This window comes from Castor canadensis, chromosome 9, assembly GCF_047511655.1.
Source record: "Castor canadensis chromosome 9, mCasCan1.hap1v2, whole genome shotgun sequence".
In the NCBI taxonomy this organism is placed as follows: Eukaryota; Metazoa; Chordata; class Mammalia; order Rodentia; family Castoridae; genus Castor; species Castor canadensis.
Genome location: NC_133394.1, coordinates 56,744,748 through 56,771,480, shown reverse-complemented (window position 1 = coordinate 56,771,480; position 26,733 = coordinate 56,744,748). Strand labels below are relative to the sequence as shown.

At 37.1% G+C, this 26,733-nt stretch overlaps 2 protein-coding genes across 4 annotated transcripts in view; one reads left to right on the top strand and one right to left on the bottom strand.

The window, feature by feature from the left end:
- Nucleotides 1–26,733, top strand: part of LOC109691923 (centrin-4) — a 93,532-nt gene that overhangs the window by 53,712 nt on the left and 13,087 nt on the right. The window lies entirely within an intron of this gene.
- Bbs12 (Bardet-Biedl syndrome 12) overlaps nt 2,438–26,733 on the bottom strand; it is a 33,667-nt gene continuing 9,371 nt past the window's right edge. For all 3 annotated transcript variants that reach the window (XM_020172270.2, XM_074041685.1, XM_074041686.1), the window contains one exon: nt 2,438–26,019. In XM_020172270.2, coding sequence (XP_020027859.2) covers nt 23,880–26,009 — 2,130 coding nt within the window. In that variant the 5' untranslated portion in view covers nt 26,010–26,019 and the 3' untranslated portion in view covers nt 2,438–23,879. The remainder of the gene's footprint in view (nt 26,020–26,733) is intronic.

Genomic DNA, 26,733 nt, shown 5'->3' with positions numbered 1-26,733 from the left:
AAGATGTTCAGTCTATGGGCATTCTTACTTACCTGAATGAAAAGCAAAGTCATATTTTATTTAGGCTTCAGTGAACTTACTTCAGGGCATTCAGTCTAATGTATTGTTCCTTTTTAAAAATTGTTTTATCTAAAAAATCATGGGTACTACTTCTATCAAGAGGAGGAATCTATTCCTCACTCCTTGAATCTGAGCTATCCTTGAGACTTTGATGAAAAGAACATGGTAAAAGAGAACTAAGCATGGTGGCACATGCCTATAACCCTAGGAGGCTCAAGCAGGAGGGATTTTGAGTCCAAGATCAGCCTAGGCTGCATAGTGAGATCCTGAATCAAAAGAAAGTAAGAGAGAGAGGGTCAGAGGGACAGAAAGAGAAGAGAGAGAAAGGGGGGTGGGAGGGAGGAGAAGCCTCAGTTTATGTTTTTATGTTTAATGAAATCAAAAGAATCTGTCATGAAGAATTTTAAAAAGCCAAATCTAATTCTATAGTTACGGTGAGAAGATTCATGCACATCGGAAGAATAAGTAAATTACATTTTCCTTCTTTCAGTTTGCTTCAAACTGTAAGGAATATAATGTGACAGCTATAGCAGTTATTTCCAGTTATTTAGCTATTTCTATTCTAAAATTAAGAATTATATATTTAATTAATCAATTTGGCTTAAATGATTTCTTCATTGATTTTTCTGAGCTGTTTACAAGGACACTTTCTTCACATGTTTGTTGACAATATATTTTCCCAGTGTATCTAATTCGGGGGCTTTCTGCTGCCCAGATTTCCCCATTTTCATATATACAACATCAGTCTTTTCACTCAGCATCTTCTTCATTTTTATTTTAGAAAGCTCTCCCTACTCTAGAGTCTTCATCACCTCCTTTTACTACTTATGACTTTAAAAATATTTAGTTCTTCAGTCCTCCTGGAATTTGTTTGTGTAGTCAGGGCAATGTCAATCTCTTAACTTTTTTTCTAACTAGCCAATAAATTTTACCAGCCCCATTTTATTTATTATGTCTCCTTAATGTCTCTCTTGAAGTTTTAATTTTTAAAAAATTTTCTTTCCAAATTTACATACAATATATCTCACTCCTCTTTTTTTTCCCCTGATTTTTGGAGACAGGGCCTCACTATGTAGCCCAGGCTGACCTAGAAATTTCTATGTAGACCAGGCTGGCCTCAGACTTGAAATTCCTCTTGCCTCATATCCCAATGCTGGGATTATAGATGTGCACAGGCATGCTTGGCTTATTCACTCTTTTTAATGTGTAGTTCTATGAATGACAAATGAATAGAATTATGTGACCACTACTTCAATCAAGTTTCATTGCCTAAAATAAAAAAATGCCCTTGTGCTACCCATTTTTTCTTGTTTTGTCTTTGTTTTGTGATGATATGCATGGATCCTAGTGCCTCCTTCAGGCTAGCCAAGCACTGTACCACTGAGCCACATGCCAGCCCTCAAGCTACCCTTTATACTCAAACACTCCTTCCACTTTTCTCTATCAGCATTTTAAGGTAAAATTCACGTACCATGCAGATCACTCCCTTAAAATGCACAATTCGATGTTTTTTTTTTTTACTATATTCAAGGAATTGTGGAATCATTACCATAATTAATTTCAGAACATGTCATCAACCCAAGAGAAATATCACTGGCCATTCTCCCTTTCACCCCCAACTCCCCAGCCAAAGGCAACCACCAGTGCTCTTTCTGCCTCTTTATTGGATTTTCCTCTCCTGGATATTTGATATGAAAGGAATCATACATTCTATGTTTCTTTGTGACTGACTTCTTTCACTTAGCATTTGTAAGGTCCATCCACACAGCAGCATGCATCAATACTTTATTTCTTTTCATTGCCAAATAATATTTAATTGTGTTGGATATTCTGTATTCTATTTACCCTTCATCAGCTGATGGGCATTTCACTAGTTTCTACTTTTTGGCTATCATAATGCTGCCATAAATATTCATATACAAGTTTTTGCCTGGACCAATATTTTCAGTATCTTGGAGTGGAATTCCTGGGACATATGGTAATGCTGTTTAAGGAACTGCCAGATTTTTTTCCCAAGTGACTGCACCATTTTACACTCCCACCTGCAATGTGTGCTTCTTCCCTTCCTAATCCCTGTGCAACCACTGACCTGATCTCCTTTCCCAAAGCTTTTCCTTTTCCTGGATCCAAATGAATAGCCTCGTAGAGCATGTAGCCCTTTAAATATTTTCTTTCACTTCACAGAATACATGAGAGATTCCACTAGGTTTCTTTCCTTTTTATTGTCAATTAATATTTCATGGATGTACTCAGCTGAGAGATATTTGGACTGTCCCCAAGTTTTGGTGATTAAAAATAAAGTTGCAGCTATAAACATTAGCATACAAGTGTTCATATGAACATAGTTTTTCATTTCACTTGGGTAAATACACAAGAGTAGGATTTCTTTCTTTTTATTCATATATTCACATGTGCATACATTGTTTGGGTCATTTCTCCCCCTGCCTCTCCCCACCACACCCCCTTGCATTCAGGCAGAACCTGTTCTGCCCTTTTCTCTAATTTTGTTGAAGAGAAGACATAAGCATAATAAGGAAGACAAAGCATTTTTGCTAGATGAGTTAAGGATAGCTATACAGAGAGATTCCTAGCATTGCTTCCATGCACAAATGTGTTAAAACCCGAGTTGATTCATCTCTAACTGACCTTTTCACTAGTTCCTGATCCCCTTCTCATATTGACCTCTGTTGCTTTAGGGTTTCTGTATTAGTTCCTCTGCAGTGGGGACATCAAACACTTTCATGTTTTGGGTTTTCTACCTATCCCCATACCTCCCATGTGTGCTCTCCCCTTAGCATGTGTCCCAAGTCCAACAACATTGCTGTATTTGCCCTAGATCTAAAGTCCGCATATAAGGGAGAACCTACAATTTTTGGTCTTCTGAGCCTGGCTAACCTCACTCATAATGATGTTCTCCAGTTCCATCCATTTACTTGCGAATGATAAGATTTCATTCTTCTTCAGGGCTGAGTACAATTCCATTGTGTATAGATACCACATTTTCTTAATCCATTCATCAGTAGTGGGGCATCTTGGCTGTTTCCATAACTTGGCTATTGTGGATAGTGCTGCAATAAACATAGATGTGCAGGTGCCTCTGGAATAACCTGGGTCGTGTTCCTTTGGGTATATCCCTATGAGTGGGATTGCTGGATCATATGGCAGATCTATGTTTAGATTTTTAAGAAGCCTCCAAATTTTTTTCCAGAGTGGTTGCACTAGCTTGCAGTCCCACCAGCAGTGTACAAGGGTTCCTTTTTCCCCCACATCCTCACCAACACCTGTTGTTAGTGGTGTTTTTGATGATGCCTATTCTAACAAATCCTAAAAGGATTTGCATTTCCTTTATGGCTAGAGATGGTGAGCATTTTTTTCATGTTTTTTGGTCATTTGAATTTCTTCTTTTGAGAAAGGTCTGTTCAGTTCACTTGCCCATTTCTTAATTGGTTCATTGATTTTGGGAGAGTTTAGTTTCTTAAGTTCCCTGTATATTCTGGTTATCAGTCCTTTCTCTGATGTATAACTGGGAAATATTTTCTCCCACTTTGTGGGTGGTCTCTTCATTTAGAGACCATTTCTTTTGTTGTGCAGAAGCTTTTTAGTTTTATGAAGTCCCATTTGTCCATCCTTTCTCTTAGTTGCTGAGCTGATGGGGTTTTATGGAGGAAGTCCTTGCCTATACCTATTACTTCCAGAGTGTTTCCTGCTCTTTCCTATACTGACTTCAGAGTTTTGGGTATGATATTAAGAACCTTGATCCATTTTGAGTTGATACTAGTACAGGGTGATAAACATGGATCTAGTTTCAGTTTTTTGCAGATGAATAACCACTTTTCCCAGCAACATTTGTTGAAGAGGCTGTCTTTTCTCCATTGTATGTTTTTGATGCCTTTGTCAAAAATAAAGTGGGCATAGTTGTGTGGATTCATATTCGGGTCCTCGATTCTGTTCCACTGGTCTTCGTGCAAGTACCATGCTGTTTTTATTGCTATTGTTTTGTAAAATAGTTTGAAGTCAGGTATTGTGATATCTCCAGCATTGCTCTTTTTGCTGAGTATTGCCTTGGCTATTCACGGTCTCTTGTGTTTCCAAATGAACTTAAAGGTAGGTTTTTCAAACTCTATGATATCATTGGAATTTTGATGGGAATTGCATTAAACATGTAGATTGCTTTTGGTAGTATAGCCATTTTTCCTATGTTGATTCTACAAATCCGTGAGCATGAGAGATCTCTCCATCTTCTGTAGTCTTCCTCGATCTCTTTCTTTGGGGCTTGTAGTTCTCCTTGTAGAGGTCATTCACATCCTTTGTTAAGTTTACTCCTAGGTATTTGATTTTTTTTGAGGCTATTGTAAATGGAATTGTTTCCATGTATTCTTTCTCAATTTGTTTGTTGTTGGTGTATAGAAAACTTAATAATTTTCGTAAGTTGATTTTGTATCCTGCCACCTTACTGTAGCTGTTTATGGTATCTAGGAGTTTTTGGGTACAGTTTTTTGGGTTTTTTAGGTATAGGATCATATCATCTGCAAATAGGGACATTTTGACAGTTTCTTTACCTATTTGTATTCCTTTTATTTCTTCTTCTTGCTTAATTGCTCTGGCTAGGAATTCCAGGACTATGTTGAATAGGAGTGGGGATAGTGGCCATCCTTGTCGTGTTCCTGATTTTAGGGGAAATGGTTTCAGTTTCTCACCATTAAGTATGATGTTGGCTGTAGGTTTTTCAGATATAGCCTTTACAATGTTGTGGTATATTCCTTCTATTCCTAGTTTTCTTAGAGCTTTTGTCATAAAGTGGTGTTGGATCTCGTCAAAGGCTTTTTCTGCATCTACTGAGATGATCAAGTGGTTTTTGTCTTTGCTTCTATTAATGTGCATATAGCACATTAATATATTTATAGATTTACATATGTTGAACCACCCCTGCATCCCTGGGATGAAGCCGACTTGGTCGTGGTGAATGATTTTTTTTTTTTTTGCACTGGGGTTTTGAACTCAGGGCCTCAAGCTTGCTAGGCAGGTGCTCTAACCACTGAACCACTCCCCAGCTGTGAATGACCTGATGTGATGTTGGATTTTGTTTGCCATTATTTTATTGAGGATTTTTGTATCAATGTTCACTAGGGAGATTGGCCTATAGTTCTCCTTTTTGGAGGTGTCTTTGTCTGGGTTTGGGATGAGTGTAATACTGGCTTCATAAAATGAGTTAGGCAGTTTTCCTTCCCTCTCTATTTTGTGGAACAGTTTAAAGAGGGTTGGTATTAGTTCTTCTTTAAAGGTCTGATAGAATTCAGCAGAGAATCCATCAGGTCCTGAACTTTTCTCTTTTGGGAGACTCTTTATTGCTCCTTCAATTTCTTTTTGTGTTATAGATATATTCTGGTGATTAATGTGCTCTTGGTTCAATTTCAGATGGTCATAAGTATCTAGAAATCTGTCCATTTCTTCAAGATTATCAAACCTTAGAATATAGGTTCACAAAGTAGTTTCTGATGATTTCCTGGATTTCTGTGGTGTTTGTTGTTATCTCCTCTTTTGCATTTCTGATTTTACTGATTTGGGTTTTTTCTCTCCTCATTTTAGTCAATTTGCCAAAGGTATGTCAATCTTATTTATTTTTTCAAAGAACCAACTTTTGTTTCTTTGATTCTTTGTATGTTTTTCTTTTTTCTATTTCATTGATTTCAGCCCTTATTTTTACTATTTCTTTCCTGCTTGTTTTGGGATTTGCTTGTTCTTGTTTTTCTAGGAGTTTGAGATGAAACATTAGGTCATTGATTTGAGATCTTTCTATCCTTTTAATATATGTACTCACGGCTATAAACTCTCCTCTCAGGACTGCCTTTGTGGTGTCCCATAGGTTCCAGTAGGTCGTGTTTTCATTTTCATTAACTTACAGGAACCTTTTAATTTCCTCTTTTATTTCATCAATGACCCATTGATTATTGAGCAATGTGTTGTTCAGCTTCCAGCTATTGCATGTTGTTAACTGCTGTTTTTGTTGTGTTCTAGTTTTAGTGCAGATAGAATGCATTGGATTATTTCTATTTTCTTATATTTGCTGAGGCTTGCTTTATGCCCTAAGATATGATCAATTTTGGAGAAGGTTCCATGGGCTGCCGAGAATACATATTGTGCAGAAGTTGGATGAAATATTCTGTAGACATCAGCTAGGTCCATTTGATCTATGGTGCGATTTAGATCTAGGATTTCTTTTTTGTTTGGATGACCCCAAGAGTAGGATTTCTGAATCAAATTATAAGTGCATGATTTGATTCTGGAATCCAATTTGCTACTGTCTTGTAAGAATCACATTCTTAGTATCATATCAAAGAATTATTTGTATAACCCACCCAAGGATACAAAGATTTTTCTCCTATCTTTTTTTTTAATAAAAGTTTTTTTTTTGAGACAGGGTGTTACTCTATAGCCCAGCTGGCCTCAATTTAACTTCACAGCCCAAGATAGCCTTGCCTTTACAATTCTTCCTCAGCTTCCTGAATGCCAGAATTACGGGCATGCACCACCAAGCTTGGATATATAAGTTTTATGTTTTACATTTAGGCTATGATGTATTGCATTTTGCACTTAGGGATATGATATATTTAGAGTTAATTTTTGTATAAGGTATAAGATTCATTACTTGATATATATCCAATTTCTATTACATTTTAGTGTTTCATCATACTAGATTTTGTGACATAATAGGGTCTTTTGTTAAGCTATTTTTCTGTACCATGATCTGTTCTAAATATATCAGTATTATGCCATCTTTATTATTATAACTTTTAAAGTTGAACATTCATATAGCATAAGGTAAATATCTGCTCATCCAACCCCAAATCTTATCTTTAGCAATGAGTACATAGAATCAGTATTTTAGTTATATGTTACCCATGCTCCTAGGCAACCTTTATAAGATCAACTGTACCATCAGTAAATATATCTTAATAAAAAAAAGGCTCATGTTTGGGAAAGATAACCTGGGTTGGCTCTGAAGGAAATGTACAATATGGTAGACTAGACCAATACTGGTAATCCACAAAAATTTTAAGCAGAATTTTTTAATTTCCATAAAATTTAAAACAGAGAAAACATGAAGCAAAATTGTGGTAGCAAACCTAAATCTAAAAAGACAACAAACTTCATAGGGGCATTTGAACAAGATCTATAATTAAAGGGCTGGTTATTTACAGACATAAAGCAAAAACGTCAAGACTATTGCTCCTTACATGTGTGGAGCAAGAACAGGGCTAAATTAACCTACAGGCTCAAAAGTAGAAATGAGGCCCTGTAGACCCCGTCCCTGGCCAGTAAATACGCAGAGAAGGACAACTGTATGCTAAAGGTGTTTGAGAGAAACATATACATTGATTAACTTCTGCATGCTCAAATTTAAGAGGAACCAGTCAAGAATAGAGACAGACTATGCAACCTTCATGGATCACTAACAGATAGTAAAGATGAAAATAAAATGCAAAGAAAATATATGGTAAATAAAATGATAGAATAAGGTAGTAGTGTGGTGAACACATATAAGATTGCTGTTGTATTGACTGATTGTATTGTGTTAAAGTATGGAAAATTGTTGTAATAAGAATTAGTAGCTAGTGTGTGTTAGAACTAAGAAGCCAAGCCAGAGAATGACAGGCTGATAGGCAAATAAGCCAATCCTAAGGTGATTAGACCAATAACACCAACTAAGAGGCCACCACCAAGCATAAAAACCCGAGCCTCACTACCACTCATAGGTCGCCTCCTGAACGCTGGAGACTGCACTGTGGGAGTCCATCCCGAAGCTCCGATGCAGAGGCAGCCACTGCTTGACAGCGTGCCCCTTCTCCCGATGACCAGGTGTCACTGGTGAACTGCGAGACCAGACCTGCAACTGAGGTCAGCTGTAAGGATTCTCTGTAGCTCAGCTGGACTCCCCTTATCAGCTGAGAAGATGTTGCACAGTGAGCGAGGCTTGGGGAAAGCCTGAGTGAACTCCTGCTGGCTGGGGTAGCAGAGGACAGGACATTAGGATCCGTGTGAGAGTGCCATGTGGATTTGTTTGAATAAAATCCTTTTCTCTGAAGTAAGAGTGTCCTGAGTACTGCTTACCCGAACTCGATTGGTAACAAACTGTAAGTACTTGTGACAAACAGACATTAGTAATCACAATAAAATATGTTTAACACAATAGCATGGGTAAATAGTAATATAATCTAATAGTAGCTCAAAATGAGATAAAATGATACACAAATACTTATTGTTAGCTGCAACACAAAATATTGTTCTATACTCAATTCAAGCTTAGATTTTTCTAAAGACCTTTAAGATAAAACTAACTGGAAGTCTATTCTCAAGGTATTCAGAAAGTTTAGTACTAGGTTTTTATTACTACCACTTGTTTAATGGCTTCTTTTTCTCCCAGCACAAATAAGCATGTCAACCTCCTGACATCCAGAAGATTTCTGGGCTTGTTAACCTCTCACCATCTGTTTAGAATTAATGGGACTGAGGTTGGAAAAGAAAGAAAATGATGGATTTGGTTCCAATTTATTTTGTCCTTTGTTCTGTCTCTTTAGAAGTTCAACTTGAATCTGTTTTATACTGTAAATGTCATGTTAAAAATATAAAACAAAACTGACTCCAACAAAATTTCTTTTCTCATTAAATAACATTTGGGGTTATTTTGTAAAATATTTTTGCAATTGTTACTGAAATGTAGCATTTTGAAGCCTGACAGGACTGTGACAATTCTATTGCCCAATGAGTTTTCAGTGATGCTCCAAAGATGGGGTCTTGCAGAACCTTTTGGGGAAACAAGAGGTGGGTAAGGGAGAATTCTAACCAGGAGATTCCCAGACTCCCTCCTCTGCCTTCTCTAATGTTTTCTCTGGGGTTCTGTGTGAGATTTCATGTGAAAAGAGTAGCACACCCGTGAATAAACAGGCAGATAGGTAGAAAGATAACATTTTTACTGAGTCCAGACCCTTTTAAAGTTGATGAAAACAGGTTTAGAAAAAAAAAATGACTGACAAAGAAGGAGAAAAGAAAGGACTATTAGTCATTCTTTTCCTATAGTACCATCTCTACATCAAAACTATGCCTTTCCTTTTACTCCTGACAAAGGGACTTCAAACATTGTGCTAAGTGTTGGGTCTGAAAACACAAATCAACTGTAGTCTCAGTCCTCAGGGGGCTGTGACTTTATGGAGGGGGTAGACAAGCAATCAATAATTTTTAATGCAGTCAATAGACCAGGAAGATAAGAACAATATAACCCAAGGAGAAGAAAATAGAAAAAGAACTCACATTTCTAGAGCAGGTGAAATTTGACCATTACTTACTGGTCTTACATTTCCACAATCACAATAAAACATGTTGCTATAGTCTCAAAATTCATACATTGAAACTTAATCACCAATGTGATACTTTTAAGAGGTGGGGCCTTTAGGAGATAATTAAGACATGAGGGCTCCAAAGAGGGGATTAGTGTCTTTATTTAAAAAAAAAACTGTAGGGAAATAGTTGAGTGTTTTTTTGGCCACTAAATAGAGCAACAAGGCTCCATGCTGGAGGCAGAGACACTGGATCTGCTGGTGCCTGGATCTTGCACTTCACAGACTCCAGAATGGTGAGAAGTAAATTTCTGTTGTTTACAAATTATTCAGCCTCAAATATTTTATTATTGCAGCATTAACAGATTAAGAAATATATCATTAAAGTATCTTCCTAAAGCTTTAAGAAGAAAATACATGAGTGTTTGCTAATATGGGCTAGAGTAACAGGCCAAACTTTTCTGTTAAGACCTATCAAAACAGAGTTTGAGAGTCCCCAAGACCATTCTCACTTTTGATACCAATTACAAGTGTAGGTGGTCTCCAAGGCTACCTTCAGGTTCAATAATTCACTAAAAGGACCCACAGAACTCACTGAAAGATGTTAAACTCACGGTTATGGATTATTACAATAAAAGGATACAGGTTAAAATCAACTGAGGGAAGAAGCACATTGGACAGAATCCACAAGTATTTCATGAACAAAGTTTCCAGTTGTTCTCTCCCTGTGGAATCATGGACAATGCTAGCTTCTGCTGGCAGTTATGTGTGACAACACACAGGGAATAATGCCAAACAAGAAAGCCCACCCAATCCTTGATCTCCAGGGTTTTTACTGGTACTTGGTCATGCCTTTATTCTCCCGCTTCTCTAGAAGTTAAACTGACCCTCCCTGGCCCAAAGCCCTTACCGTACACTACATTGTTAGATTATCCATTGTGGCCCAATGTCTCCAGGAAACTGAATGCCTCAGAGATCACCTCCCAGGAAGTGAGGTGACTACCAGGCTGCCCTTGAATGAAGTTAATTCCTTACCTTTACAGATGTAAAAATTATACACAGTAACAGCAATCTTAAGATTACTTTCTGCAATCTGGGTAATTTATAAAGAAAATAAATTTTTATGGCTCATAGCTTCTGGAGACTGGGAAGTCTAAGAGCATGGCACTGGCATCTGATGAAGGCCTTCATGGTACATCATCCCATGGCAGAAGGCAGCAGAGAACACAAGAGCATGAGAGCATAAGAGCCAGCTAGCTAGAGATCACTGAATTTGCTTTTATAACATCTGCCATGATAACTAAGCCACTCCTTTGATGACCTTAGTTCATTCATGAAGCAAAGGCTTCATGATCTAATCACCTCTTGTTAGCCCCACCTCCCAATTCTGTTACATTTAGGATTAAATAACACATGAACTTTGGGGGACACATTCATAGCAACACATAGTAATAGAATTTATTAAAGGAATATATAGAACATTAAATAAATGCAAGTTTTAGTATTTCTCTCTGTACTTTCATGTATCTTTTTGTGTCCTCTGTGGAGTGGGTGAACCCCACTGCAGACACTTCTGGGCATTAACATGTCTAAATTCTTAGGCTAGAACAAATGAATTCAATATCTTTCCCATATATATATCTAATAAACTTTCCTATAATTTACACAGTGCTCACTCAAAAACAGAAGTTTCTCAGCAATACTGAGTCATATTAACCAAATTGCTGCAAAGGAAGTAGAAAAAGTGCTACATGAAGAATAAGAAGGCATAGGTCTCCTCCCACTCTGTCATGAACACCTCTAAACCTCAGTTATTTCATCAGTAGAATGAGAACAATAAACATGGCATTTAATATAGGTCAGCTGTTATTATTATTCAACATGTAGATAAAAAGGAAATAGAGCATGATACTGTGGAGGGATAAATATTTTCTTGGAGTAATTAGCTTTGGAAAAAGTCAGTAAAAGGGGAAGAGAAGAAAATAATACCAATGTTAAAACCCATCACCAACAAAGAAAGGCACTTTGACTTAAGGGCATTCTTAAAGTTGTACCAATACAATGCACTAAATGGTGTTTTGTTAGCTTGAACAACTGCTACTAAAAAGGAGCTAAGTGATTTACCAAAAAAGTTTTTGAGAAAATAAAAGCTAAAAATTGCCTCAGAGTAATCATATTAAACATATTGTCAATCTTGCTAAAAAATATTCCTTAGAGGGCTGAAGATATGGATCAAGGGGTATTAGAAAAAAAAAAGATGTAAATTAAGTACAGTGAAATGATGAAGAAATGTGGAAGAAAAATAGCTTTACAAGCAGTTAAGTGTATAGATTTCTCTGGGCCTCAATTTCCTCCTCTGTAAATGGAAACTGAAAGAGAAAATCTATACATTTCCTTCTAGCTAGAAAATTATCTATGACTACCATAAGTATTCAATCCATTCCAAGTATCTGAGAAACATGGAATTTTATTTTTCTTAAATGCAAACAAATAGCACCATTAGTAAGAAAGTTGACAGATTTCTCAAACAATGAAGAAACCATTGGGAAAATTAAGAGTTAGAAAAAATTAGTTATTTTTTCTATATCTAATTAACATTATGAATACTTGTGGTGATAGCCTCAGAAGAGTTAAGAACAAAGCAAATTTTAAATTGGTATGTTTTCTTTATAGAAGAAACAAAACCTTACATATAAAAATATAAAGTCATAGTCTACACATGGCTAATAGAATAGAGGATTCTGGAAATTCATGAAAAGATTTTCAAGGGAACGGACTGTGTTCAAAACGATTATGAAACAAGTGGCAGTACTAAATTGACTCATTTCTAAAGATGTCCAAGAAGTCAAGGAGTCAATGTTGAACAGTATTGAACCATATCGTTTTAGCCTCCAAACATGATTGCAAAAGGAAGTGATGTTTCTAGTATCTCACAATATTGTAATAATTTCTGGAAACCTAAGGTCTTAGAAATATGAGTAGAGCTAATGAAATACAAATGGAGGTAATAAAGTACTCAGAGACTGGAAAAGCAAAGACAGAAGGAAGGAAGAGTCCAGGAGTGTCAGCATACTAGCAGCAATTAAGAAAAACATACTGGCAATAATATAAAACAAAAAATGAAATCAAACTTAGGGAAATTCAGCATGGTGAATGGTGTACTAGATTTCAACCAAGTTTGCTGCAACTAAAGTATATGAAAAAATATTTAAAAATCAAAATAAGTAAGTAAACATAAATAAATAAAAAATAAAAATGTACAAGATACCCCCATCTCTAAGGCAAGTATTCTGGTATGGGAATTCAAGGATCTCTGAGTTTTGTCTCAAATATTATCTAGCCAATGACCACATGATAAGGTCCCAAACAGAACCAATTATATAGCAAGGCTGTCCTTGGACAGGATATGCTTGGGGCATATCCAGGTGATTTCTACTGTGTGCTCAAGTTTAAGGACTACCACAAAAAATCTTACCTGATCACAGGGAGGCTCTAATTTAAAAGGCAGATTCTGGGTCTGGGAATCTGCATTTTGACAGGCAGCCCTTGTGATTCTTATTCTTCAGAATTACTTTGGAAACTAAAGTAGAAAAATAAATGATTTCAATAGAATTTTCTATTGCTTTCAAATAAGAAGACACTTAAATGCTAGTTCAAAATATTTTAATCACATTAACAAAAGACAGTTTTAACTCATGATTCAATTAGTAGTGAGGGAAAAAAAATGTGTCACATCTGCCTCAGTGCCATTTTTTTAAAATAGGGTCTCTTAATGTAGACCAGGCAGGCCTCAAACTCACGATCTTCCTGCCTCAGCCTCTGAAGTGCAGGGAATTAAAGGCCTGTCTTGCCATGCCTGGCTGGCCTCTGTTCTGTTAATGTGATGTTTGATTCACAGTGGAAACCTATTGGGAAGTAGTCTTTCCCACCTCCAGCTCTGAGGTTAACACAGGAAATAGGTCTACTGTTTTTGGACATCAAACCAGAATCCAATATTGTCAACAGACTGCAAACTTCCCAATTTGCTTTTCTTCATAGCAGACTGTGTACAAAGAACACTATTCACATTGCCAGATAAACACATTGGGAAATTTTCTAATGCATTTGCCAAGAAAAATGGCAAAAGAAATGGAAAAAGAAAAAAAAATTCACAAAAGGAAAAGGAATTTCAAAATAATCTGAATTAGACTTAGTATAGTCTATTTTTATAGCATAGATAGCATTCCTATAATTTGCTCCAGTTGGAGATGACTTATACACATCTGGGGGGTAAGGTTAGTTCTTTCTATAGAACAGATGGTCCTCAGCTTACAATGGAGTTACATCCTGATAAATTCAAAATTGCAAATTTAAAACAGTGTAAGCTAAAAATGCATTCAATATACCTAATCTACTGAATGCCACAGCTTAGCCTAGACATGGTCTGAACACGTACATTACCCTACAGTTGAGCAAAATCATCTAACATCAAGCCTATTTTATAGTAGAGTGGTGAGTATCTCATGTAACTTATCATATACCTGCATCCCAAAACCACTGGCAATACAGTGCACTGTAAAGTATTGGTTATTCACCACATGATCCCAAGGCTGACTGGGAGCACAGGCATGAGAGAGTATCCTAAGCCCAGAAACAGATCAGAATTTAAAATTCAAAGTACAGTGTCTACTGTGTTGCTTTTCCACCTTGTAAAATTAGAAACTGTAAGTCAAACCACAGTTAAGTTTGGATCATCTGCATTTTGTTCATTCTTAGCTCTTAATAATGGTCTTATTATTTGACACGTTCTCTTGACTGTAGATAAGACCTGACCATTTGTCACTGATAAAGCTGAGCACTCAGAGAAAACTAGTTTCTGTTATCTAATATATTACTCTCAATATATACAGGGTGTTTAGTTGTCTGAACACACTAACATATTTTAAAAATAAACAAGAATTTTAGACTTAACAGAAAATTTGTGAAAATAGCCCAGAGAATTCCCATATGCCCCGTGCTTAGTTCATTTTGTGTTGCTATAACAGAATTCCCAGACTGGGTAATTTATAAATAACAGAAATTATTTTCTCACTGTTCTGGAATCTGGAAAGTCCAAGATCAAGGTGTTGTCATTGACAGCAGGGCCTTACTGCTACATCTCCATGTAGCAGAAGTGGAAAAGCCAAAAAAGTAAGCTCTGTATCTACATTTGGCAGAAGAGCAGAACTCAACCCCACAAACCCCTTTTTTATAGCAGCATCAATGCATTCATAAAGGTTGGGGCCTTATGACCTGAACACCTCCCATAGGCCTTATCTCCCAATATTGTTGCATTGGCAATTGAATTCTGAGAGACAGCTTCTTATCATGGCACCCCACATCTATCTTTTCCCTTATTACTAACACCTTACATTAGTATGATACATTTGTCATAGTTACTGAGTCACTACTAGTGTATAATTATCAATCGAAGTCCATACTTCCCTCTGACTTCCTTAGTTTTCATTTAATGTCCTTTTTCAGTTCTGCAGTCCCATCCGGTGCACCATGTTACATTTAGTTGCCCTATTCTTTAGAATGCCATATGCCAACAAACTTTTAATGATATCTAATTTGTTCCTAGATACAAACACTATAAAGGAAATTTTCTATTGAAAGCCATTCTGGAAGGAAAAAAATCTTTTGAAGATGGTTCAAACTGTTGTAGATTTGAACAATTAGCCTTAGTTTTAATAGGGATAAAATGCTAGCTAGAATAATTATGACTAGTTAAAACTATTGTCATTTCTCAAAATTAGAACTGAACTTTACAAATAGAAATAGAAATTATGTTCTTCTGTGGTCAAACTTTATTTTAAAAAAAATACAGCCATAATGTTAATATTATTCTGGGTTCTATTTTTAAATTTATCACTGTTTAAAACCATTTTATGTGTTGAAGTACAATATACACTTGACACTTGAAAAAATTAGAGTATTCATTTCATCATATTAATACATCACATTTGCCTAAATATTCCCTATTGTTGAATATTTAGGTTGTTTTTACCCTTTTTACTAGTGTAAACATTTTTTCACAAGAACAATGTGAAGTGAGTCAGCCTGCATTTCCCAGCAGCATGTGTGCATGTGTGCTTTCCCAGTGCTCACCGAGCCTTATCTTTATGTATTTTCTAACTGGTTCTATGGCTGTTTTAAAGTGCTTTGCTCTATTTTGCATTACAGGAGCAAAGTCATGCATTTCCCCATGTCTGCTGTGTAAATAATTTCTCCTTTGTTATCACTAAGTAGAAGTTAAATGCCAAACTTACAGATGAAACAAGATGGAAAAACTTATTTACTAGTATGTTTCTCAAGAAGGGAGAGCTGCCCTGTCCTTTTTGGAAAGGGAGTTTGTGGTAGAGGGTGAATGGAAGAAGGGCAGCTCACCTTGAGACTAGGGATGATTTTATTGACTAAGAGAGAGGGAGGAAAGAGAGAAGAAAGCAAGAAAAGAAAGTGAAAGGTCAGTAATTTACATTTGGAATCTATCCCCTCTATAACTTACTCAAATCTCTACTAAGTAATATAAAAAAGTAAAAACAAAGTCATAAAGTACCTGATATAGATGATTAGTTATACACTCTAAGATTGAGGACATAAAGGGTGATGGGAAGAAAGCAAAAAGCAAAAAACATACAAACAAAAAAACATGCCAATGTCACAAGGCTCTGGGTTGGATTCACAGCACAGAAAAAAAGTCACACTAATGAGAGAGAGAAACAAAAGGATGTGTGTGTTTACATGTTTGAACAGCATAATAAAATTCTGAGCAGGACTTTTGATTATTATACATGACTTTGAGTAAAGTCATGTATATTGTGAGCTGAGGTTGACCCCATCTGATGCATATTTACATATTTAAAACAGTAAGCTTCTTATAACTGTCCTCTTGTCTGAAAATGTTTGTATGCTTATGATATGGAAATATGTACTTTGTATTCAATGACTTTATTTTTTGGTGATACTAGGGTTTGAATTCAGGTTGCTAGGCGGAGGCTCTACTATTTGAGCTCAATGGGTTCTTTTTTTTAATAGCCATTAATTTATTTTCCCATGACAAAAGAGATAAATATGCTATTCTCATTTCAGTTTTATAGTTTTATGTTCTGCTTTCTAGAAATTTATATTTTATATGTAACTTGTAATTGAACCCATTGTAATTATATGACTGATCTAGTTTGTTTCCATCTTTCAAAAAGTTATTTCATTCACCATTGTATTACTTTTGGCTTCCACAAATTAAGTCATTATAATGATGGTCTGAATCTATAATTGATCAATTTTTGAAATTTCAAGGTTATAAAACATGTCACAATGAATTTCTGGTAATAAACTTTATTACTTAATTTTTTTTAAAAAATGTGTCAATATACATAACAAAATTTACCATCTTACCTACATTTTTAAGTGTATCGTTCAGTAACATTAAGTACATTCACATTGTAGGTCAGGTAATAAATTTTCAAATCTGGCCTTATTATGTTTTAAGAAGCTGTTATTTGGTATTTTCCTCCCTTTCAAATGGGCTTCACCGTCACTCAAAATCTGTCAGGGATATAAACTGGCAACGAAATCACAGAATTTAGAGCTGGGAAGTTTGGTAAGAATGATTTCATCCAACTTAGTGACAAGAGAACTTAGATCACTTTCCAAAGACAGCAGCTGAGTTAACTGCAGAGCCAGGACGCGTAGAGCCACGTCTACATTGCCTAGCTTAGAGTATACAGCAATACAAAAGGAAGTGCCCCAAAAGCTCCCTTCCCTTCAAATCCCCTTACTTGCAGACATATGCTAACGTGCACGAAAATAATCCTATTTTGTGGGCTTTGAACGTCCTGGTCAAAATTTGAGACCACAGGAAGTGGAAGTTTGCCACCTACAGGTCAAAGGAAAGACGACATCTTTAGTTTTTTCAGAGCACAGCTTTGATGAAATGAAGCAAAAGTGTTTTAAAACACTTCTTTAGGGAGTAACTCTTAACACAGAAGACTTTTGTAAAAAGGGATATTGCCTTAGTTTTCAACATTTTTAGTACAAGTTTCTATTATATTCTTTTTTCATTAGTAGGTGACAGAAAAAAATGATAGGATGAACAGTATGAATCTAATTAGAAAGGCTTGTGACAACGTTTCTTCGCAACTCCAACATGATATGGTATCTCGTTTACTGCTGGTATTTCCTCCTCACTGCTAAGAATTTTCTGAATGGGCAATGTAAACCTTCTAATGATGTTGAACAACTGGATAACCATTTGGAGACATTCAGAGTCTTAACTCATATAGGCTACTAAAATGAATTCCAGTGGATTAAACATTTAAATGTAAAAGATAAACAAGACCACAGAAGAAATAACAATCTGTATAGATGATTGTGACAAAGTCTTAAACTTAGGAAGGCCTTTCTAGTCACAATACCTAAGGAAGAAATGCAGACATTTTACATATTTTTAAAAACAGAAAAATCAGTTTTCTTCCACACTAACAATAAAAAAAATTTCTTTCTTTCATAGAGCTGTTTGAAGAATACTTTGGTATAAATACCTCAGAAAATCTTGTTCATTCAGAATCCATTTCTAAGAATTTATTCAAAGGAAACATTATGAAGAGGAAAAATTCAGCTACAAAGACATTTATAAAAGCCTTGTTTATAATCTCTCTCAAGGTGGAATTGACCTAAATGTCTGATAAGGTATGGGGTAAATAAATGCTAGCAGGTCCTTATGCTGGGACAATACCAGTGGCAGGATTTTACTGGACTACTTCATGATATTGAAGATATTACTTAATATATTGATACTTAATAAAACGATTACATGACAGTATGTTTGATGATCCTACTCTTGGATTCTAAAAACATATCTATATCCACAACCACACAAAGGAGCCTAGGAAAGCCAAACTCCAAATATTAACAATGGTTACATTGGTACATGGGAATAAAACAGAAAGGGATCTAGAGTTTCCTTTAAAACTGTCTTGAAGAATAATGGAAAGTATTAAAGGGTGAATGTGTTAAAAGAAATCTTAGGATGAAAATGTGAATAGGTAAAGAGAAAAAAGCAGTCCATAGTTAAGGACAAAAAAGAATGGGGCCTGACTGTGAGGCAATAAATAAAAGTACTTAGACGCAGGGAGGTGCCAGAACATGCAATCAGATTCTACTTCAAGTAGAAATCATGCAAAGCAAGAGCTTGTGCAATATGAAATAAAAGCCTGGAAATAAAGACACAAATAGCATTAGCAATTTGGCATCCCCGCTGCTTGCAAAACAGGGAGGAGTCAATCCAAAACAGTTAATAATGTTCTCCTCCAGCTGGTGTGGTGGTTCACACCTGCAATCCCAGCACTCAGGAGGGCAGAGGCAGGACTGCAAGTTCCAGGCCTTGGCTACATAGTGAAAGCCTGTCTCAAAAAAGTAAAATAAAATTCTACTCTAAATAAAGATCTAAGCTGTTTAAAACACTCACACATTGCTGGCCATGTGGCTCAGTGGTAGAGCACGTGCATAACGAGTACGAATCTCTAGTTTCATTCTCAGCACAATAACAAACTAAATAAAAAGCTCCATGATAATCTATAAGTGGCCCCAGGTGAATATTCACTTTAAAATAACAAAGGAAACAGATTTTTAAAAACTCACATGAAAACCATAGATTTTGAGAATATTTCTGTAAAATATATCATTTTTAAATTTCAAGATTTTTATTTCAGAAGGTAGAAAAATCCATTTGTCATGCTTTAACATCTGCTACATTACTTCCTGCTTTATCAACACAGTTCATACGCTACCACATGCAGACTTGTGTGCTTGTGTTATTTGTACACAGATTAGCTCCTATAGAAGGGTGTTCAAATTTTTGATCATGTACCCCAATGGGGAAAATTTATTTACTTATAAATATATATATATGCCCTAGCAAGCTAATAGGATAGGTAATTACTTAATATAAGAGAACATCTGAATGACAGAATAAGTTTAAAGTAAGCAGAAGTTCTAACATATCCCTCCTGCATACCAATGGCCCATCTGGCTGGGTCCTGCCGCTCTTTAGAGACCACTGGCCACCAGTAGGGTTGCAGTAGGGAGGAGGACAAGAGAAAGAGATAGGCAGGAGGAAGGGATGACATAGCAGAGAGATAAAACTTAAAGAATTGAAACATGAAGGTCACATAGCACTGGGGGGAATGAAATAGCCAATGAAGTCACATGCAGCCATATGTGGGTTGAACTTTGCTTTTAGCTTCTGTAACCTGCTTGCAAGTGTATATAAGGTGAGACCTCTTTGTTTTCGGGGATCAGCCTTTGAACATGAATCGGCTGAGTCCTTGCCTCAGTGTCTCTTATCTCAAATTGAGATTCTTACAACAGAATCTCTTGAACCTCCCAGTTGACTGTACACCATCTTGGGCACATCTTCCTAACCTCTGCACAAGATAGTAAACTTTTGGAAAGACAACTTGTGTGTCTCAGTTTATCTGCAAGCTAAGATAATAAAAGCACCTGCCTCCCAGAAGGCTGTGGAAATGAAGTGAACTGTTCCCAAGTGCCACAGGAGAAAGTGCTGTCTCTGTAGCCATAGCTGTGGTTGGCTGTTGCATGCACTGCTGCTTTTTTGAATGACTGCTGAGTTAAAGCTGATTTTTTAGGAATTCAAATTGTTTCAATAAAATAACACATGGAGATTTGTTACACTTCCTTATCAGTGTGCTTTTTCCTACACTGTTGTCCTCAGGCTGGGACTAACTGCATGGGTTTTCAGATTTTTTGCAGTTGCAAATGAGTATTTTTGCACAAGCAAGTGGGTAGTTTTCAGGGAAGGATGCAATACTTTGCATTTAAAGGTCATTCATCTCTTATTCTACTTTCCCAAGTGGTGATTATCAGTCCTGGGTACACAGTGGAGTCATGTGGTGACCTTTAAATACAGATACTTAGGCCCCAGGGATCCCACCTGTGTAAAAGTTTCACAGAGGACATGGAAGTACACTCTGGGATTGAGAGCCACTGAGCAAGAGAAACAGCTTCCCTTATGGCCCTTGTTCTCAACTCTGATGGTACATTTCAATCACCAAGGGAGTTAAAAAAAACAAAGGCTGGGCACTCTGACCTGCCAATGCTGTCAGAGCATAAGTAGTTCTTAAAAGGTCCCAGACGTTCTTTTAGGAAGTCAGGGTTAAGAATGATTGCTCTTTGTAAACACAATACTGAAGTAAAGCAGGTGATAACCACAGCAAGAACTGGGCAGCAGGATTGGTAATAGATGGCAAAGGCTCTCCAGAGGCTGATGAAGGTTGAGTTAATACTCAGCTGTTTCTGATTTAGTTTCCCTAGCCTGGGCTAGGCCGGCAAACCTACCTGGGAAAGAGTAGTCTGTTACTCCTTGAGTGGAGTGGGCTACTAGTTACTAGGGTAACTCTTTTCAAGGATGAAATGCTATACAAACTTGCTATTATTGTCCTTTTCCTCTACTGGTTCTTATCTCTACCAGCCACCTTGTGAAATGAGATACATCTTGCCTAGCACTGTGCAATCCTATTGGTCTTATCTCCCAAGTAGGCACACTTTTTTTTTTCCATGAGACAGTATTTCTACCAAAGCAGGCCAGTATGGGGGAAAAGAGGAGGTGGCAAAGAAGAATCACTAAAATTATGCTAGGTAAGAAACAGAAATCTTCCAAATGCTTGATTCACCTAGATATTTGCACACAGCTAATATGTGAGTTAGGTTTATCATAATATGTACCATTTAAATCTCAAAGCTGCTTTAAGAGTGTATTTTACAGACAAAAATATTTAAGGGAGGTTAAGGGGTTTACCCAAGATGAGACCTGAACAAAGAACTCCTAATTTTAAGTCCAGGGCTTATTTGACTCTGTGTGTCTTGGAAGCTGGTAACTTCCTGGCATCATTTTGTCACTGAAGAGAACCTACAGTTGGCCCTTGGGAGATTACAGTTCATTGCTCCCAGAGCCTGAAGACAAGACTATGCTCTGGGAAGCTATATAAATATCATGAAATGAGTAAATGTAGTTATTACAAGATGCAACTGAAGGGAAGGTGACTTCCAAAGTAGTATCATTCAAAGGAGCCACGGGATGTGATCTGAAATCACAAGTCTGAAATAAGACTGTATCTGAATAGAGTGTGCAACAGGAAAGTTAGCAGAGTTCTCTTTTTTGCCTAATGGAATTCCTGAAGAGAGGGTGTCAGACTAGTGGCTGGGATCAAACGAATTCCTTGGCTTTAATTCCAGCCTCAAATAATCTTTCTAGCTTCCCAGGGACTTTCCTACACAGAAGCTCTTGACTCAGGTCACATGAGTATTCTGGTCTTTATGGTAGTTATGCTATAAATATGAAATAGCATCTTGATTTACACAATTCTCTGTTTGGTTAGTATGAGTTAGTTCTTCTAATGATTACCTCCTGCTATCTGAACAAGAGTTTGTAGGCCTGCAAAGCTATGATCACATCTATCCTGCTACTTGATGTTGACATCAAGGTACTTCAACCCTGTGAGACCTGGGACTTCTCTGATCCACCATAGCCTTTCCTTACTCAACTGATCCTTCTAGAACAGAACAGTGGTATGAACTACTGAGCCAAGAACCACCTCTACACTTAAAAGCTTTGAATATGGAGAAGATGACTCCATATTGATTGGCTCAGGCTTTCCTATGTAAAGCCATCCTTTGCAAAGTTTGACTATTTGAGCAATCATTTTTAAAACAATGGTATAACGCAGATCTCTATTACAGAATTTTAGCAGATGCTGTGAAGGAACAAATTCCTTCACTGGGCTCCTGGGAATGGAACTTAACTCCCCTTCATTGTATCCTCTGTGACACCTATCGTTACTATTTGTTCTACTGTGAGTTAAACCATGTGCTTCTTGCCAACACCCCTACTACTTCTGAGTTGTATGAATTCTCATTTTATGACCTGTTGTTCAGCATCTAATTTCTGATACCTTCAGTTTTGACTTGTGTTGTTCTTTCAAAAACTTCAATGAGTCTTTTAAGTCACTTTTAAACATAATTTTTACCTACGGTGTGGCTACATTTTTTTTTCCTGGTGAGTTTCCACTATCAGTTGGAATATTACTTGGTTTGTGCTATATAGCTGAATGTTTCTGCTCTCCTCCAAAAATTCATGTGCTGGAATCTTAATCCCTAATGCAAATGTCAGAAGTTGGGGCCTTTTAGGAGGTGTGCAGGAATGGACTAATGCCATGACAAAAGGGCTCACTAGAGGGGGGTTTGTTTTCTTGGCTTTCTACCTTCCACCATGTGGACACTGTAAAGACCCATGCCTGATAGTGGTACCTTGATCTTAGACCTTCCCAGCCTCCATAACTGTGAGATAATACATTTCTTTAAACTTACCCAGTCTTGGCTGGAAGAATGGCTCAAATGGTAGAGTGCCATTATTACTGCCAAAAGTAATAATAATAATGAAAGGTAAATGATAAAAATTACCCAGTCTGTGGTATTTTGTTATAGCTGCATAAAAGAACTAAGAGAGTCTTTAGGTCTGCCTCCATTACGTAAAATCTCTTCTCTTGATGTTAAATGGCTTCTCTTTCTTCCCCAAGTTCAATCCATGTGCAGACTTTTGTCCCTGTGGATCACGAGGAGAGGACTCATGTGGAGGAGGTGGGGATGGGCCAGTGTCAATTTCTCATCTTCATGACTCCAAGGTTCTCTGCTGACATTAATGAAGGACAATACAGCCTTCCTGTGTAGCCTTTCTTTGCTTACCAGAGTCAAGTCTGGTTGGAAATATTTTTCTACTCTGTATTTCCTAGAGGTCAGTGGACCTAGTCTGAAGATTACATTTATTTTTAATGATCTTATTCACCCAGATTAGTCCACTAAGTCTCCTACCAACCCCAACCTGGTACAAAATGACCTGGACTGATGCAACAGACTATCTGCTATGGACTTTCAGCATCTCTGCATACTTATTGTAGATGTCAAGAATGCAAGGACTTGACTTTTCTTTACCCAATCCATATTTCAGGCTTGTTTACATTTAGCAACCTTAACATATGTGATAACTCCAGTTGCACAAACAAGCAGGATTGTTTCTGATTATAAAAGCAGTGAGCATCTCAAGCTGTTTTTCTCCTACAACACAACCTGTGTGCAGGCTCCTATCATTGGTCCTTTGCACTGTTCCCATAGGGTTTAAAGAGAAATAACAAACCACCAGAGTTCTGAATACAGGTTTTGATGTGAGTAACAATCCCGTGGCCTCTACCCCAGGTGTCTTGTGTACTCTGTAGCATCTCATGAATAGCACTAACAGGCTACTATGTTAGATAACAGAGACTGTAGTTATTGACAGACACCAATTTTTTTTTTCTTGGCAACTGCTAGCATTTTAGGCACTATGACTGCTCTATTAATAAATGTATTATTGGCATAATATATTACAAAAGATAATTTTCCAAAGAACCAACAACACTATAAAAATAAAAAACCCTGTGATTCCTGTGAATTTATTTGTGTGTGTCCAAGTCCGGTAATAATTTCACTGTCTGTTTGAAGTACTAAGAGTACTAAATCCAGTGCTCTGCGCCATGCCTCAATCTTTGGTGTAACAACATCATAAACTCTTGGAACCTGCTCCAGTTTATCTGAAATAACTGAGTTAAAAATCCCACTATTTAGTTTACTATATTCATTCAAGATATAAGATGAGGGAGAGCCAGAGTCTGTGGCATTTTGTAGATGATGTTGAATGAACGTGTTGGCTTCAAAAGCTGATGAATAACCAGCAGTGTTACATATGAGAGCGGAAAGGTATTTGTGCCATCCACTTGCCAGGCATTTAAGCACAGTTGGTCTGTACACTGGGAGAGATGAGGCCATCCAAGAAGAACTGTTATGAAGCCATCCCGAACAGGCATCATTTCCTTTTGTCAGACACTGCTCAGCAAGAATTTGAAGATGGCTAAGGCACAACAGTTCAACTGCACCACCTCCAAGGAAGACCTTTTCCTCTTTTAGAGCGTAATACAAACGATATGCACAAGACCAGAACCTGTCTTCTTTTGTCTGCATCTGTGCAGTGACTGGACTAGTGAGCACAGCTGTAATCAAATTAATTCCTTCTGTTTTTAACAAGATTGCCATTCTGTTCCTATCTACAACACCCAAGGGACTTCTCCACAAGGTCACAACGACCCCACTGCCCACACAGTTTTCATTCACTTGTGTAATATAGGCCACTTGCACTGCTCCCGTAGCCTCTGCAAACGCCTGCATCACACTGCCATTCACCAACCCGACCACCAGCCGTTTACTGTCCATGCATTTCTCAGTTAAGCGTTCAGACACATTTCCTTGTACCAGGACAAGGTTCACATCGAACTGTGCTAACACCTGTAATACGCAACTTGTCCAGAACTCTTCTGAGCTCTCTTCTTGAAGTTCTGTGCTATCTAATACTATCTTAATATTTGTAGACTTGTTAAATCCCAGGTGGCGATAACTCTCTGTGAGGTCACCCTCAATGAGAACTACCCGGACAGGCTGACTCTGCAATTCCTTGATCACAGCAGCACTAGATATCGGTACAACAGTGATATATCCTGGACAGACACAAGAAAAAGTTTCAGGTAAGCCTGGTAGACAGCAAGTGAAGAGTCTTGAAATGTCAAACACAAATGGCCCTGTATAGCTGCCTTGCTGAATGCATGCATTCTGATACTGCAGTCGCACTGCTGCTTCTACTAGTTCCATGCTGCTGTGGTCTCCATGATTCAAGCCCACTGCCAGCTCTTCCAAATCATCACATCTGTAAGTTCTGGGAGAAACTAAGCCATGTTGTGCTACAAATTCATGTGGTTTGCTCATGCTTTGGTTATTAGCTGTCCTATTAAAATGCCGACTGTAGGTTAGTATTGACTTTCTGCAGCAGACATCTGTACACAGACTGTTTTTCAGAGTTTGTGATGTGATTTTGTTTGCATCAATCATAGCCTGAGGTTTGAAGAATTTAGGTGATTTAACAGGCCTCTCAGGAAGATTGTAAATGGGCAATGATTGAGAAGCAACATCTTTGAGATCATGCTCTTCCCTTATCAAAGCAGTACCTGAAGGGAATTGTAGAAAAGGACACAAACAGACACTAGCTGTTTCAAGTCCAGAAAGTGTCTTTCTGTTGTCCACCTGGCCAAATATATTGTGGATGGGTACTTGAAGGGCAACTACCTCTTCACCACACAAGTTCAGGCCTTCTGACATCACTGCCACTATTATTGAAATAGGGACACCCAGATGGAGACATTCTTCAACAGCACTGCTCCATGCACCAACAAGAAACAAGAGAGTACTGGTTCCAGTTCTGTATGTGTCATTTTGTGCTTGAATTGCTTCATTGAGAAGTTGCCCCGATGCACTAGTTAAATCCAGACTCTGAAGAAGCCTCACTGTTGAACTGATTAACACACTTTCATGACACTCTTCGTCTATAATAAATTTGGATGCTTTCACTGGGCCTAGGAAAGTTCTTCCTGTTTCTGCGAATGATGAGAGTTGTTGAAGTCCCACGTGCCTTCTTTTGTTTATGACCCTGCAAGCCATCACCATGAATCATCACCTGCAGATAATAAAATAAAAACTTGGAATTTTACTCAGTGTGATTCACGGTTTAAATGCTACATAGAACAAAAAACAAGATACAGTCCCTGCTTTTGTAGGCTATAGTTTCCATTAAGTATAGTTAGTGCAATGATTCAGTATAATAATACTAATTAATTTTATTATAAAGAAAAAACAGTGCAGTTTAAAGGGAGGTCCAAGATCAGCTTGACTTACTTCATATTTTGGAATTCACATCTAAAATGAACAGTTGTGAGACAAAGATTTTTTAATTAAAAGAATTTTTAAACAAGGCACTCTCTAATTGAAAAGCCATCGATTTTAAATAAAATTGCCTGCCTTGTGAGGTATGACTCTCTTTTACTTAAAGTAGTAAAGCTAAGAGAGAATATAAACTTCAACTCTAAGAGTTTATGAATCTTTGAATAATATTTTTCAATCATAATCTTTTGAATGTCAAATATCAAAAAGCAAACAATTCAGATTTCTGCTTTTCCTTTAACAATGACCACAGCATGTGTTTTTATAAAACCTAAATTTGTTCTGAGGAGAATCACAGTTTGAGACATATCCAAAGACCAGCAGGAGACACTGTTCCTCATGAGTAGCTTCCTAAGGGCCGTTCAGAACTAAGAAGGAAGCCTACACAGCCATGGAAAGCATGTAGTGAATTGTTTGAACAGTTTTGTGAAAATTTCACTTTCATATCATA